We start from the raw sequence: 17,397 nt of genomic DNA on the forward strand, positions 1-17,397 counted from the left end.
GCGAGGTGTTAAAGCTCAGAATTGTCACAAGTTTGGCCAACTAGATTCTGATTCTGATTCCTCCTGGTTAAACAAAACTGCAACCAAATTACTATTAGTTTGTGGCATAATTTTCGGAGCTCCTAGAAAGAGTGTATCTACACTTACTTAGCCTATATCGTTTTGACATGTCCTTTTAGCGAGGAAATATACCTGCCCAAAAGAAACAAAATCCATGCTTAAAGGGTACTTTTGTTGCAGTACAGTATATATTTAAAAGGGACTGATTCTTGTATACCTTGTATAAATAGTAGACATGTTTCCTGAAACGTACACATTCGAATGTTTCTTTTTAGTCCTGAATAACAATCTCACTGCCTCCAAGCTATTAGTACATAAAAACATTGCATACGAGTCAGAGATTTACTTAAACGCATTCTTAAATTAATTAATTTTATTTCATGTCATTTAACAATGTTTGAACCTACTGATTTGATATGGAAAATCAAATCTAAAATATTTAAAGGAAAATAAATACTAAGACAAGCAAATATCACAGAAAACGAACTAGCGGTTGCTATAACCAGAGGTCCTTCATTGGGCAGGAGTTTCAGTAACCATTCTCTCACAGTCCCTCCCTCTATACTGAACATCTAGTCTTTGGCCTCAATAGGCCCTTGTGTGGAGGACGGCTGGTATGCTCTGTAGGCGAGGGTCAGAGAGTCTCCACTGTTGGAGGAACCTGCGGGTAACACGGGGGCGAAGTCTAGGCTCCTGGCATAGGCGTAGGCGTGATGGTGTCCGCCATGTACCTCGTGCTGCACCTCGCTGCTGTGGGTGTGAGCGTGTGTCACTATGGGTTTTGCGACGATCTCATAGGTAGTCTTGCTACTGCCACCGCTGCTTCCGCCTCCTCTCATGGCTGCCAGGGCTGACAGCATGAGTGACAGAAGCGCTGTCATGAGCGCCTTCCCAGCCAGCGCTGCTAGTGCTGACATCCCCACAGCCATCAGTGTGCCGCCCGAGAACAATCCCGCTGTCATCAGCCCACCCAGGCCAGTCTTGCGACGTCTTCCTGCGATCACATCATGAAACACATCATCAGATAACTGAATTGAATTGAATATATCGTAGCTATGTTTTATTGCTCGTTCCAGACAAACTGTATTGTATAGTTTCTAGTTAAAATCTTTAAACTTCTTATGGCTGGTCAAAGATATGTCATAATCATGATATAAAACGGTTTTTTTTCCAAATATAAACTTATGCACAAGTAACAGTTTCAACCATTAGCTCTGAGGTATGAGTGAAATTGGTTTTACCCCTAAGAAGTGTAAGTTATAACGCAATTTGTCATGCAATCTGTTGATTATTGTTAGAAATGCATTGGAACAGGTGCACAATATCCTAATCGTTAATTCGAATAACTGATATACACCACAATGATCAGTTTTTTCGGTTAATTTTTCCAGTAGGCCCAATACAATAAATATCAAACATTGTAGGCCAAAACCGCACTGAGCCTTATATTATATGTTTAACATGCAGTGAGGATTTAACAAAAATAGTCAAGTTTTAATATTGAAAATAATCTCAATATTAGGCTACATAAAGAAAATACACTTTAATTTCTGACTATACACCTTATGAGCCATGATGGTTTCTATTGAAAGAACACCAAAAACACGACGAGGGCTTTGAGTCCACAGACGAGACCCAGTAGCAGACAGTAGGACAACATACCCTCCTCGGTGGTGGGGAGTCCTCGGGTCTCGGCCAGCTGGACACTCAGGGTCAGAGAGGTAAGGTAGCGGCTCAGCTTGGTGACCAGGAAGTCGTCCAGGGAGCGGTCGGCAGAGTCGCGAGCGAGGGCCTGGGCTAAGTCGGCGGGAAACTGCTCGGAGTCTGGGCTCGTGGTGTTGTTGGACCTCACAGATACTCCAGGCAGTAGTTGGATGCTGTCAGGGGTGCCCGATAGGCGGTCAACCAGCCGCACTAGGTCCAGCTTGAGACATGGCAAAGAATAGTGGTGGGCGCACCTCTTTGACAGCATCTGTAACATTAGGTAGGTGTAGGTTTTCTAAATAAACAATTAAGTGTGTAATTCAGTTATAGGTCCTTTACGGTCTTTATACTTTTGTGCCTGTAAAGAAATGATCATGCAACGACGTTCCTAATTATCCTAATTATATTGTAGCAGAACTGCACCCAGCAAGCGTTGTTAATAAATGTCCCTATTTATCTTTCCTCTATACAAAACCCGTCATGATCCGGAATAGGAATGGCTATGGAAAATAATCTCCTGTGGTCACAAATGTATGTCTTTCAACCCTACGTATTATTCGTACTTTATGGGATTGCCTGAAAAAATAAGGTATAGCATAAGTTGCGGTTCAAATATTTCCTCTTACCAATTTGGTCATCTCTTATCTTTTCCAAATCATACGATTGTTCAAGGGTCCGAATTCTCTCGCACAATGAATCAACCTCACTTCACAAATCTCGACTTCCTCAGCGTTAATCAACTTTCGCGTCAGTGCGTTGATTGGCTTGTATAAAGAGATACCTCTAATAAAAATATGTTTCTTTTCATAATCAATAGATAAGTGATGGTCGGGTTGATATGCACTCAGAAATATGACCTAGTATCCGGTCAAATACCAAGTCACCAACCTATATAAATAAAAATGTATCGTTTCCCAACGTTCATTTCCTCGTTGGATTTTATTATGTTAAAGGTGTTTGAGAGTTAAAAATACGAAAGCGAGTTGAATATAAATACATATAGTGGAAGTGGTAATTTAGGTGTTGTTGTTGACGCAACTATTTGTGATGGTCGAGTGACGACTACTCGTCATGCTCGGCCGCCACAGACATTCAATGGTCTAAGTGCGGCTTTTGCTGCTGGATCCCTCTAAATGACGATATTAGACCCGCGTCTCTCTTACAGACCGAGTGACAAACTCTCTCTCTAGAATCATTACCACAGAAATATAGATATTGGAAAGTGTACTGGGAAAGTAGGGAAAACTAGTTCACTATTACAAAAATACGAGAGAATTTTCCGGAATCTGGATGACGGTGAGTTCTATACGAATGCAGTAATTCCCCTATAGTATGAGTCTAAAACAGATATCCAGGTGACCTGAAACTGTAAAGCATTGGGTATTACGCAAATAGCCTACGCATGCTCAAACGTGACGATAATGTGGCTTTGTTTCAAATGCTACACTTATCTAGAAGTATCTTTGGGCAATCATAATTATATTATAGTTCGGCCGCTTAGAAAACGACCTGCGCGCTAATGCTAAACCAATGCTGGAGGAGGTCGCTTTCTAAGCGGCCGAACTATAGTTGCGATAACCACAATAACCGTTAACTGTAAACTTAAGACTTTCTCAAGTTTAAAATTTATTAACTTTATGCTAATTAAACTTAGTTCAATTTCCGTTTTAACGATATGTTTCACTGATTGGTACTTTTAAAGGTTTAACATTTTACAACTATGAGAAGAAATTGTGACTGCTATGCTATGTACTGTAGGTACGTTCATGCTATTTAATATACACTCCATGTTACAATACACCCAAAGCAATATCAACTAAAGTAACAAAACATTACCCAATTCAAAACGATGACTCTACAAAATTACAGTTGATTTTTTAGATACTGAAATTACATCCAAGAAACAAAATACATTTTTAGGATTAACAATTGACCAACATTTAAACTGGAAAAGCTACATAACAATTAATTTGGCAATAAACTAAACTCGGCTTGTTTGTAAATGCTTGTGCTGTGAGATAGAACTGATCTGGATACTATAGTTCGGCCGCTTAGAAAACGACCTCCTCCAGCATTGGTTTAGCATTAGCGCGCAGGTCGTTTTCTAAGCGGCCGAGCTATAGATTAATTTTGCCTATTTTAATTCCATAATGAAATGTATGGAATTTGGCTATGGGGTTCATTGTGTGATTGGAGAAACATATTCAAGTTATTGTTCGCATTATAACATTTTTGCGGTCACGAGTCTCATATAACAATCATTAAACAGTTAGTTAAAAGATATCCCTATCAAAATAGTTAGTTGAGCCTTCCCTCTCTCTATATATATATTCATGCTTACTGTTCATTCAGAAGAATTTCAATCTTCTACATGGACAGCAGCATTTACACGTATACAACACAAGAAAAAAATGAAATGTTCAAATCCGTGAAAAAGGTCCCAGTTACATGGGTATGACGTTTTTTAATAATATACCTGCAAACATCAAAAGCCAAATCTGCTTAAACTGTTATAAGGATAAACTAAAGATTTTTTTACAAATCGTCTTACTTTGTAAGTTAAATTTTACAAAACTAAGCAGTATTGTTGCATGTAATTTTAATTTCTCTAAAAACAGTAGTTTTAAATTTAAATAAAGTATTCTGTAATTTTGGATTAATAATGTAACCAGTTTAATAGCTTTGCTATGTACAAATGTTTTGATTTATTGATGATTAATTATTTTAAAAATAATAATTTGAACCCTTAACTTTTTTCATGATGAAATGTAATTATGGTGTTGAAGAGGGGAAATGGTAGTTAAACTAATTTTTATTGCAAACAAATATTATTTTTAATTTTACAATGTATAATATCTATATCTATATCAATATCTGTATTTCTATATTTCTTATTTAATACGCAAGCAGGATTTTTGTGACAATTACTCCTCCGAAACTACTGAACCGATTGACATGTTTTTGGTCTCATTGGAAAGAGCGTAACGCGAAGTTGTGCAGGAAACTTTCATTTTAGAGAAATAATTTTAGAGTGAGGCCCTGGGGCCCTGTAAAGTTACGTATTTCTCCATAAGATTAACATGGGAAACAAAAATTGTTATGAACCTACAGCTGTGCTGTTGTCAGAAATTCAAAGTGAGAAGAAGAACATAATGTTAATTGTAAACAGTCAATAAGTTTGCTAATTTAACAGTTTGCTACAAACATTTACTGACTTGGTTGAGATGAAATGTGGACTATTTGAATTTGGGTTGGCGTACATATTACAATGGAAAAAAGCAAGAGAGCCTGGATAAATTTATATCTTAAAAATAAAACTGAATTAACACTGTGCTGCATTTCTTAGTAAGCATTGAAAGAGCTGATTTGCAAACTATGGAAACATAGGAAAGTCATAGAACACCACCAAGGAGAAAAAATAGAAATGTTTTTTTTTTATTTATAATCGTTATTATGGGCAATCTAATGCGGCTATGAGTACGGCTATTTGTAGAAAACACTAAAAAACAAGATCAGCTTTTGAAAAATGATAAGACATTTACAAGAAATTGTGATTATATCGATCTGTTGTGTACCTACATCATGAGTATTTCCAAAATCTTTGAGTCGAATCTTTTTTAAAGTCATCAGAAATTATGACTGTTATTCGTTTTAAAATAACGCCTGTAATACTTAGCATTTGCTCGAATTCGAGCAACAGGGACACTAGTTTGTTAAAAACCATGGAGCAGTAAATATTTCATGAGTTAATGCATTTCCCGGTTTGTAGAAAATACTGGACGAAACGTAAGAACAATTAAACACTTTCTTTGGTAATGTGTGTTTTTCTTTAAAAAAATCATCATCCAGTGGTTGGCTTAAACGTCCTTTTAAACCAACTTCACAAATATTTTACATTAAATTTGTCCCTTGCAAATTATTTTTTTTTAGGTTTTACACTTATATTTGTCCTTCTTGTATCTTTTTTCCCCAAGGCAGACGGTCCATCGCGCCTTTTTACTGGGAGGCTAGATCAGTGGACTCAATGGCCGGACATTTCCATCCAATTGGTTTACAGATACTAGGTTATTAATACTAATTATGATAATAAAACTGAGACAATACTATGCGCACGTGGGTACACTAGACCCCCTAATGAACACAGCACTGGTAACACAAGAATGCGGGGGGGGGGGGGGTATGCCTGACCCAGGGTGGTGATAGCAGGTCAATGGCTCGGTCCAAGACTAACAAATCTGTGGCCAGATGATAGTATATGCTATTTTTGGCAGCAAATGTTATGCTCACCAGGGTTGCCACAATGCATGTAAAATTATGACAAAACTACATTATGTGGGGGTATGTCATAACCTGCGCGCGCGCGTTTTAGGGGTTTAATAGTTATCCAACCGCATTTGGTACTATCTTGATAGTGATGCCATTTTATTTTCGGGAGAACTGGGTATCAGACCGTCCATTCCGAGGAAAGTGTGCTCCAGATATTTCCTCACTTCATCGATTGCCGGAATGGTTTCCTCAAGGACCATCACCCTACCATGCAAATTGGAAGATAGAACTATGTTCTAATTCGGTTTCGAATAAGAAGCCCAGAGTCATCCCCAAGTCAGCCCAAAGATCATAAAAACAATTAAATTATATATTCACTATCTTTTTTAACCGACTCCCTAAACTACCAACAAAAGAAGGAGGTTCTCAATTTGTTTGTGGCAATGTATTTTTCTGTGTATGTTCCCCAATTTCTCTGTGACTCTTTTACTGATCAGCGTGGTTCCACCACCAAAATAACCAGGAGAGTTTCCCTTTGGTACCATGTATAACATTATGTTTAAGTGTAATATTTGTTTCGGTGGAAAATGCTGAAAACATTAAATATTCAACATTTGTTTTGTTTATACTGTATATGTGCAGAGAAGTCAATAAATAACAATAATATTCCTACAGCTGTTAGTTAAAACCATTTTAATGAAGCTACAGATAGTTAGTTCTTCATGAAACAGTTCATATTGATTAATACACTATCTTGTCATGGAGGAAAAGTTTTAATTTTGACAATTCCAATTCAACAACTGTTTTACCAAAACATTAAAATGTGCTAATTTATAGCAATGTAGAATTTGGGAAAATTTATTTGTCCCAAATTCTACATTGGTCAGACTGGAAGAGCATTTTCATGCAGATTCAAAGAAAACATCCAAGCCGTAAAATCAAACAATCAAACATCTCAACGATCAATGTATGCAGAACATATATTAGAAAATAATCATAATTATGGCAAATTAGAAGAGTGTGTCAAAATTCTAAATTTTGAGAAAAAGGAAGAAAAATGGATATAAAAGAAGAATTACAAATATACCTACACTCAAAAGAACACGGCGACCAAATTCTCAATATAATGCAAAAACAAAAACAAAAATCCAATTCATGAAAAAATCAGACAAATCAGAGAAGAATCTTACACAACTACATGTTAAAAAATACACCTAACCAATTAATCAAAATTTTACTATGAATTCAAAACATATGTTATTAACTATTTATTTATTTTAATTGTTTACATACTTTCATAACACTCATACTGTGATCATGGCCTTAGTGCCGAAATACGTATCAGTTTAAATAAAAAATGAATTTCAGGTTACTCTGGTTTTTATTATTTTGCTTATTAATATATATTTATATATATACTAGCTGAACCCGGCAGACGTTGTCTTGCCTTTGACTATTTATAATCCCGCGGGCTTTGCCCCGTTTAACTTCTTAATTTTCAAGATGATCTCGTTCGCATGGCTCAATCACGTCCTGGTTGAAGTTCGTTCGCTACGCTCGCTCACCTTTAGGTTGGAGCTCGTTCGCTACGCTCACTCACCTTTAGGTTGGAGCTCGTTCACTGCGCTCACTTGCCTTCAGGTTAGCTCGTTCGCTACGCTCACTTGCCTTCAGGTTAGCTCGTTCGCTACGCTAACTCGCCTCCAGGTTGAAGTTCGTTCGCTACGCTCACTCACCTTTTGGTTGCAAATTAGCTGTTGTCATAAATGTAAAAGAAATAATAGTGCTGCACCCTGTTGGTAATCCTTGTAACTTTAATGCTATTGAACATCATAGAACAGAACCAACTTGTTTAATTGAAACAGCTGTTAAGATTCATTAATTCCATTTCTCAAGGTTAACATGGGAAACTCCAGAGCCACTGGGGCGGAGCCGATTGGACGGATCACGAAATTGATGGTGTATAAACCTATTCCATGACATTCTACACGTATGTACCAAGTTTCGTGGCAATCGGTTCAGCGGTGTCTGAGTTTATCACTGCCAAACAAACAAACAAACAAACAAATATATATACAAACATCCTCTTTTATACTTATAGATATTGAATAAATATATCGTTCACTATTGAGGGCTACTATTATTAATAAATGAAATAAATAATTAAACATTTAGTACCCTTTTTTTAAGTTATTAATTTGTCGTTATTTAAGTTATTAATCAACACCTAAGCCAACCTATATGTGGAGTGTTTGTGAGTATTAATGAAATATTAAGAGAGAAAAAATAGTAAACCATGTTTACAAGAAGAACAGAAAGGAATAATTATTTTTACAATATTATTAATCATTTTTAAATCATCAGCTGTTCTAAACAGGCTAAAGAAAAAATATTAGGTGAAAGGACTGCACATACTCCCGGCCTTGAAGTGTCCTCACTTCAACAGTTAGCCTAGTTTAGAACAAAACACATTAACACAAAATTTGTTGTAGGCCGGCTATAGCTGCTGTTTGCAGTTTTCTACTTCTCATTTTCAACCTATACCATCTTTGCTGGGAAACACCTTAAAAACTGTTGCTGGAGACCACCGAAGTCCTAGCTCTTTGAAATGTTGAGCATCAGAGTTTTGAAGAAACGTTGGTGTTTTATGATGAGATTGAGTAACAGAAGTGAACAAGTCTTGACAGTTCATAACACATTTCTTCAATTCAAAGCACTCTTGTTTCAATAATTCAACAAGTTGAGATTGGAGGATGAGCGCTTCCTCTGTAGTTTGTGATGAAGAGTAGCTATTGGTCAGAGCTCCATCGGAAGATACAACCACTTGACTGGATTGCTTGACTGTCTTTACTGTAGTGGTTGCACTGTGGGTAGGGTTAACGGCAGCACTGTCTATCGTTTGGATAGCAGCCCGGCCAGTAGGATGGGTGACAGTTTTATTAGTAGGGTTTATAACAGCACGGTCACTTGGTATGACAGCAGTGTTGGTAGGATGGATAGTAGCACTGTCACTTGTCAATGTAGTTGAGCTCACTGTTGTGTCTGTATTCATCGGTTGAGGTTTTGTCACTGACACTGTGGTATTTCTAATTTTCGAGTTTGCGAGCTTAGGCATAGTGTTTGCCACCAACCTCGTGATGAGTTTTGTTTCAGGTTGTATAAGCTGGATGCCTTTGGTTTGAAACTCACTTGATGGGTTTGGTTTGGTTACATTCATTGCAGTGGTTCTCGGAGGTTGAGCTGGACTTGATGAGTTCCGGTTGGTTACATTCATTGCAGTTGTTCTCGGAGGTTGAGCTGGACTTGATGATTTCGGGTTGGTTACATTCATTGCAGTTGTTTTTGGAGGTTGAGCTGGACTTGATGAGTTCGGGTTGATTACATGCACTGCAGTAGTTTTATGAGGTTGAGCTGAACTGCAATTAATCTTGGCCAAATAAGGGTTAGAACCAATTTTTGAAAGCAGCACTTTAATGTAGCTGGTGATGTGGATGAATAGTTCACTGATTTGGTCTTCATCTTCAGCTAAAGTTTCAATGTTCAAATCATCTTCACTTGATGTAATTACAATTCGATAAAAATAAGATTCAAAGTCTTCTTTCTTCTTCTGGGTTTCTTGCATGAGAGTATTTAAGGCTTCGTGTTGCACAACTGTTAATGTTTCTTCTTGTTCAAACATGTTGATCTACGATGTTTCTTATTTCGTTGAGACGAGTTTTAATAAAAGAGATGTGAGTCGTGTATAAGTTTCTATTTTAAAATCACTATTTGGAGATGCCATTGTACAAAGATGATGAGATAAATGTAAACAATTCAAAAAGTGTAAATGAGAGAGTTAACAGTTTCAATATGGAAATAAGAGTTCAGTTAGGTAAGAGTTCAAAGGCACAGAAAACAATGGGTAAAATGAGGAAATATTGATGTATGAAGAGTTTTTGTGGAAGAAAGTAATTCCAAATCGCTTAAGTAATATCCGGCTCGAAGGTCCATTAAATAATGTGGAGTGTTTGTGAGTATTAATGAAATATTAAGAGAGAAAAAAATTGTAAACCATGTTTACAAAAAGAACAGAAAGGAATAATTATTTTTACAATATTATTAATTATTTTTAAATCATCAGCTGTTCTAAACAGGCTAAAGAAAAAATATTAGGTGAAAGAACTGAACACTATATACTAGACAAAATTCCAAAATCATATGATAATTTACTTATTTATTATTTACATTTCTATTTATTTAATATTTGTTCTTAACTGTGATCATGGCCTAAGAGCCGAAACATGTAAGTTTATTCAATAAATTAATAACTTAAGAAAAGGGTACTAAATGTTTAATTATTTATTTCATTTATTAATTATATATATATTTATATATGTGTCCGTTGGCGCGATAACTCGAGCAAAAATCATCCGATTTTGATGAAATTTGGTACAAACGTACAAACCTACGTTTATTCGAACGAGTTCGCGAACCAGCATGATCGGACTATGGGAACAGGGGTTTATGGGGGGTTTTATGGGGCAAAAATTGGTTTTCCCATTTTTGACCCTAAAAACTTAAAATTTAGCATTTTATTTTAAAACCATTTTGTAGATCTTAAAAAAACAAATAATTTAGTATATTGAAGCGTTATTATGCACCTAATGGTTACGGAGAAAATAAAAAAAAAATGTAAATTTAAAATTCCCATCTTATTGTTATGGAGAATAAGTAAACTGTTGTAGTTTGCTTGTTTATGATCATATTTTGATCAAATTTGGAAAATGCATTCATTTCATACTAAACTGTTAACATTTTACAAAAAAACACACCTTTTTACCCTCCCTGTTGCAGCAAACCTAAGTACCTACTCGTTAAACTAATGTTATTTAAATAGGGAATAAATGTGATATTTTTGAGGAGACATTTTTAGTGTAAATCCAATCAGGCAAATGGAAATTCGCTTAGTCTGCAGGTTTGCAGCGGCGGGGGTATTCTATTAATTTCTTCGTTCGTTATAAATGTATGTATGTATTTCTCCATGTAATTAGACTGGATGGTTGGGGTGAATGAATAGACTAAATAATGTTTCCAATAATACCACTTTTAATGGAGGGTATTAAAAAAGCGATTTATTATAGTTGTTCATAAACAAAGTAACCAATTTATGTCTTTGACATAAGCTACAAACAGGCGTACAAATACTTAAAAAACCATGCAATATGCAAAACGTGAAGCATATTCCTAAAAATATCTACCTGCATGACAAGCTCAGTGGTGGGATGCGGCTGTCTGTCAATCTCTGAGGGTAAGTTGTTGTCCTCAACGGTGGCGAGGGGAGGAGCTCCTAGGTCGAGGGCCGAGGCCGCCACGCCGAGGCCGCGACACAGCGCCACTATCGCCACCAACACCACCGCATCCATCCTGGCTACTGTTCCCTCCTCCGACCTGATAACTTATATACTTCCAGCACATTGTTCCCGCCGCTTTTTGTCGCTTATCACTCGATAAGAGAGCGTCGCACACTGGATTTTCACGCGTCACTTTTACTTTTCTTACAGGAGTGGGAAGGTAAACAACAGGCTGATTGTGACAGTGACAAGACAGTTTTGGTGTATAGAGGTTTTTATTGACTGACAGCTATGATAACGATTATTTAAAAATTATAAAAAGAAATTTTTGATTCTGTACGAGTTTTATGTTGTTCCGTAGGTTTACTCTTTGGTGGACTTTTCTTTAGTGTGCAGTCAAAACTTCATTGAAGAGTGGTGCGACCTCAAGTGTGGCGCAAACTCAAGTGTGGTGCGACCTTTAGTTAATGTCGTCAGGAACAAGTCTTTCATTGCATTATTGCTTCTTTAGCCACAGTGCCTCCACAATTACGACTTAAATTACTTAAACCTTTATGAACAATTGTGAAAAAAATGCTTCTAAAAAGGAGTTTTAGTTTTTTAAGCATGATAGTTTTATTATTTGTTAAATTACCATGAAAATAATATATGCAATTTTTTTGATATGTTCAAAATACTAACTACTCTAAATAGGCCTCTTCTCAAAAGCTCGCCCAACAGAAATGTAATGCTTACCAAATAATACTCCAAAAATCGGTATACAATTATTGATAAACCTGCAGTTGGAAGAATTTCCTATTGTTAATAAGGACTCAGGAAAATTACAGTCAGTTGGGTTTTAAAATTACTACCATTATACATAAGCATTATTGCTGGCGTAAAAGTCAGGCCATTTTCTATAACATTTAAATTTAGCTAAAATTATTTCTTATTCTTCTGAATGGAGTCGAACTCTTTGGTTGTCTCCTAACGAGTCCACTAATCAACCTACACAGTGTCCTATTTTTCAGCAAATCAAGGGTTATAATTGAATGGGGTTTCTATTAGCAAGTGGCTTTGTTGGAAGACCATTGTTAGCATCATCACGTGCCTACGCACACTCACGTACACGTACACGGCGGCGCTGTTTGACACGATGATGACGACGCACGTACGTCGTACGTCGTACGTAGCTAATGTACTACGTCAACGTGCGACGTAGCTGAGCAGCAGCAGATGTCACTGCGACTGTAACCATTATATCACCGTCACGGACACGGACGCACGCCCTCCACAGTTAGATTGATTTGGAATCGGAAGTTATTTGATGGATTAATTTCTTTCTCACTCGCATGAAATGGAAATAAAAAAAGTGCTATTTCGTGCACGGTTTTTAACATAACACAAAATATCACAATAACCTTACGTAAATCGTTTGCATTTACATAATCAATAGTTTCTTTCAGATAGTGTAATTTATTTTATGTGGTTTTAACATTTACCATTTAAATTACAGGTTGTTTATAAAAGAACTTTACAATTTAGCCATCCTCTAATCATCTTATAATATACCATAGCGTAGGGTGTGTAGTGGTTCATTGACACCAAGTATTATGTTGTTCAACGGAGATGTTGGCCAAGATACATTAGGAATCCTCCTTTAAGGGCTACAATTCCCTACAATTTTCTTCTTATTTAACATTAAGTTTATGAACACTAAAGTTTGCATGACAATAAAGGAAACGGATGACCCCGTGTCAGCGATAAAGATGTGCGGCCTGTTCAACAAACATTATTGTCAATAGTTAAAAAAAGACCATGTGCGGCATGGCATGATGGTTGAATCCTTAACACACTTCCGTACTTAAAATCCTAAAATTACTTAAATTCCGTGATTGCAAACTTTAAATTTAGCTGAAATGAAATGTCTAATTTTAGTTTGTGTTTGGTACAAACTTAGGTTTAGATTTGATTATTTGCGTGAAAATAATGGCAAACACAATTGAAGTTGGGAAAACTCTTTATTATGTACCAAAACTTGAAACGATTTTCTGTCTTTGGTAGTGATTTCATAGCTTTAAGTGGAAAATAAAAGTATCAAGGTTGTTTTTTTAAAAACACCCTGTAATACTATACGAGACTAGCAGAGTTTACTCCGCTTAAAACCTCATAATCAAAAGATCGCCAGAGAAAGGTCATATCAATTGCATTTACGGTTAACAAAATGTGTTCAGCTGTTGTTGACTATTGAAAATTCAATAAATCCTGGCTCAAAATGGGTTTAATTGCCCAAAGGGTTTATGAGACCAAAGGGTTTTCAATCCAAAAGCTACAGAGAACACCTCTCTCCAATTGACATTACGATTGTAACGATACAAAATATTACTTTTTCACGAATACTAGAATATAAATGGTAGGCCTATGGATCATAAAAATAAACAAATTATGATCCTGGCCGAAAAGTAAGCATTATTTATCATTGCTTAAATGTAACTGTCTAAACCATATACAGTATGTTATTGTTATTAGTATTATAGGATTCGGGCCTATAACGTCATTTTTATGGTATGTCAAAGATCCATACCACTTTCTGTTCTAATATTCGTGTTTTTTTTACAACAAGGCAATGAGCATTTCAATTTATTCTTTAATAGCTAGGTACCCTAAGATGTTTTCTTATTTCCACCTCAAAGGACTTTTATCGTTCTAATGATGAAATGTAGAACACAAGCTCTTGGTGCAGATAACTAACTACAAGTACATCTAAATTTCTTTTGGCGTTCAATTCATTCCTATCCCACAACCACTGAGGACTCTGGAGTCGAATGGTTTTATGATAGCAATGCCAAGGTGGACGATTCTATTGAAAGGTTAAAAATCGTCGATGCTACGGTATGGCCAATTTTAAATTACCTAACATCCGTGACCGAGGAAAGTTAGGGAGTCCTTCGCTGGGTCTATTACCACATCATACCGTTTGATAGCTGAAACTACCGATATCCTTCATAGTAATATTTCGTCTTATTCTTCAACCTTATTATGTCTTTTTATGTTGATGGTAAGAATATATTATGGACGGTATTTTATGAACTGTTAATGATACATCTATAGCTTGTTGCTATTGTTTATATAAACCTATAACATACCTATAAGCCATTTTCTTCAGTTTATTAGTTGTGGACTAATCATAACGAACAAATTTGCATGAAGCAGTTTTCTTAGACGCACGTTTAACAACCAAAATTAAATTTGGGAACAATATCAGGATTCAATCGCTATCAACTCATCATTCACGCTTGACCAAAACTGGATTAAGCTTACATGATGTCATCGTCTTTATTTCTAATGCTCAATTCAACCTCCAATTCAAGAGTCCAGAGAGATTAAATAGTTTGGTGTCAACCCGCAAATAAAGAGTACTATCTCATCTTCCCCACTGACCTCCATAGAGAGTAGCTTATTAATGAACACTACTTGGCTCCCTATAGGATATCCACACTCGAGCGTGACCACGTGAAGTGCGTGGGAGCCTCCACGCTCTACAGCTGATGACATGATAACAGTGACGTGATAACAAAGACCGCGATCCTGCATGATTGACCACGTGTAGCCTCGGACATGGGCACATACTTGGGCTACTTGTGATTTACTTGAATTACAGCATATCTTACACGTCGAAGCATATATAGTAGTAGAGCTAGTATTAGATTATGTCTTTCGCTGCTAGTCATATTATATACGTAACAAGATTAAACACAATTAAACTCAATTTAAATTTCTTCCACCGAGAATTCCACTATAGGCTTAAACCATTATGGAGGAACTCAAATGTTAACTATGAGACACCACGACCACTAAAATTATTAACCCCATTCAACCAATATTCTGCTTGATATTCCTCTCTATGCGTACTATAATTTGAATTGGGTTTTCTATCTTAAGGTAAGAGGTAATCGATAAAAGTATTGTTCAATACAAGAAAAATATGAGACAGAAAATGGTCTTGACAGCCGAACTAAAAGCCTCTATAGTAAAGAATAACAAATAATAAATACCACCAACGCAGTAAACCTGCAATCTAATCCCATCAAATGTAAACAAACATTTTCTTCATAAGAATAACATGGGAACTTTGAAGGCCACTGGGGCTGAGCCCTGATGGAATTCCAATTTTTTTTGTTTGATTGCAAAACTACATGCTAAGACCTGTCTAACGACACCTTGGACATGGTCACCGGTAGCACCACCGCTCCAAAACAATTATGACCAAAAAATGCCTAGAGTATTAAATATATAGATTTGGAAAAGCTGTATCAATAATTATCCATCATAACGAAAACATGCGAATGCCTGAAATTTGAATGTATCAGTAAGCAAAGGCCCATGAGAATGATATAAGCTAAATTATATACTAAGATTGCTTTCATAGAAGTGAAAGCCAGTTGAGCGGAGCAATCGTGTTTCATTGTAAAAAAAAACAATAAATGAAAAAAAAATTTTGTAGATATTATAATAAATGTTTCCACACTCTGCACTAACTAACCTTCACTAATCTGCACCTTTACTAATTTCTTCACCACTCCCCTTTGAGTTTAGGTAGTGGCTTGATTTAACATATGCTATGATTCTTTGTTTTGTTTACATTTACGTGTTATTTTGTAACCATCATGACAACCCATAAGGCCAATGTTAAAATTTAAATACGTTGAGTTACTATTAAACTATATAGGCAATATCAAAAATTAAAATTGGTTACGTCCAAACACTCCAAACATTTGACAAAACAACCTTGGCAAGTTTGGCTAAAGTATGTTCAGCCGTTATTGAGATTAAGTGTTATAAAGATTGCATTGAAGTTGATCCTAAAGAGTTTCGTTTCGCTCCGCTCAATTAAACATTTTGAAATGAAGTATGAAAGGCAAAATACAATTTTGAGGTACAATCCCCCCACATAAATTCCCTTTTCCCAGGTCGGATCAGGTTGGTTTTTGAAAATCTCTTAATAGAACCTGGGTTACAAATTTTATTTAGGCTTGATCCAAGTATGCATTTTTATGGACGCCTCTTAATAACAAAAATAGTTTTAATTTAATTTAAACTACCAAGATAATAATTAAAAGTAGTTCGAGAAAGTTCTCAGTTTTGTCTAATATTTTTAAGGAACTGAGAAGAATAATTTAGCATATCCTCTTGAAGTGTAGAAACTGGGACTGGAATTAAGGTGAACTGTAAAAAGCTGAGAAGTGCATAGCAAGAATGTTTTGTGAAAAACTACGCCCAAGCCGCGCATGCGTGAAGTGACCCCATTCTCAGCTACATTTTCCCTTTCTTCAATGTGTAAACGCTTTCCAATATGAACAACAAGAAATATATTGGTACGGTAGATCAAAGTTTTTAAAATCTGTAGGGTAGTATTATTGACCTTGGCGAAAACTCCTTAATGATAAGTGAGTTTGTGTTTAGCTACAGTAAAAACTGCTTATCTTTTATAGGTACATAAAAAGGTATTTTAACCTATTTTTTTGTATCAATGAAGCCTCTTTCTTATTATATAAAATAGTAGAATACCCGTCCTTCGTACGGGGTTGGCATATAAGTACAAAATGATCATTGCAGTGATGGGAGAGGAGACGGTTTAAGAAAATTTGGTCTTTTAATTTATACGGTATCCTATAGTGTAGCACACATATACCATAGCCCTAATGCTCTACCACTGCACTCTATTATTGAAAAAAAGTAGGTCAAGTTTTCATTGTGTTACACAACTTTATGTTGCTAGTTGGTTCAAATTAGGTGTTGTCATAAATGCAAAAAACATAATAGAGCTGCACCCTGTTGGTAAGCATTATAACGTTTTAATGCTATAGAACCAACTTGTACAGTTGAAACGGCTGACAAAATTCTTTATATCTTTTAAATATGAATGAATACTCATAAGGTTAACATGAGAAACTCCAGAGCCACTAGGGCGGAGCCCCGAAGGATTTTTATAGGGCCTATATGTTAATCCAGATTGTCAGCTACCATCATACCAAACGTCAACCTTGTCGGTTTAGTA

At 36.0% G+C, this 17,397-nt stretch overlaps 1 protein-coding gene across 1 annotated transcript; it reads right to left on the minus strand.

Moving 5' to 3' along the window:
* Positions 1-448: 448 nt before the first annotated feature.
* LOC128994603 (uncharacterized) lies at positions 449-11,432 on the minus strand. Its single transcript, XM_054419267.1, has 3 exons — positions 11,268-11,432; positions 1,723-2,032; positions 449-1,054 (listed from the first exon to the last, which is right to left on the minus strand). The coding sequence occupies exons 1-3, from the start codon at positions 11,430-11,432 to the stop codon at positions 633-635; spliced, it is 897 nt and encodes a 298-aa protein (XP_054275242.1). The 3' UTR covers positions 449-632.
* Between the last annotated feature and the right edge of the window lie 5,965 nt (positions 11,433-17,397).

The sequence above is a fragment of the Macrosteles quadrilineatus genome, unplaced genomic scaffold, assembly GCF_028750875.1.
Source record: "Macrosteles quadrilineatus isolate MER2022 unplaced genomic scaffold, UCM_ALF_1.0 Scaffold_1__1_contigs__length_201487025, whole genome shotgun sequence".
Lineage (NCBI taxonomy): Eukaryota > Metazoa > Arthropoda > Insecta > Hemiptera > Cicadellidae > Macrosteles > Macrosteles quadrilineatus.

Coding starts and splice junctions, on each gene's coding strand:
- LOC128994603 (XM_054419267.1), bottom strand. CDS start 11,432: ATGGATGCGGTGGTGTTGGTGGCGATAGTGGCGCTGTGTCGCGGCCTC. Junction 2,033..11,267: donor CCACTGAGCTTGTCATGCAG/GTAGATATTTTT, acceptor CTAATGTTACAG/ATGCTGTCAAAGAGGTGCGC. Junction 1,055..1,722: donor ACTCCCCACCACCGAGGAGG/GTATGTTGTCCT, acceptor ATGTGATCGCAG/GAAGACGTCGCAAGACTGGC.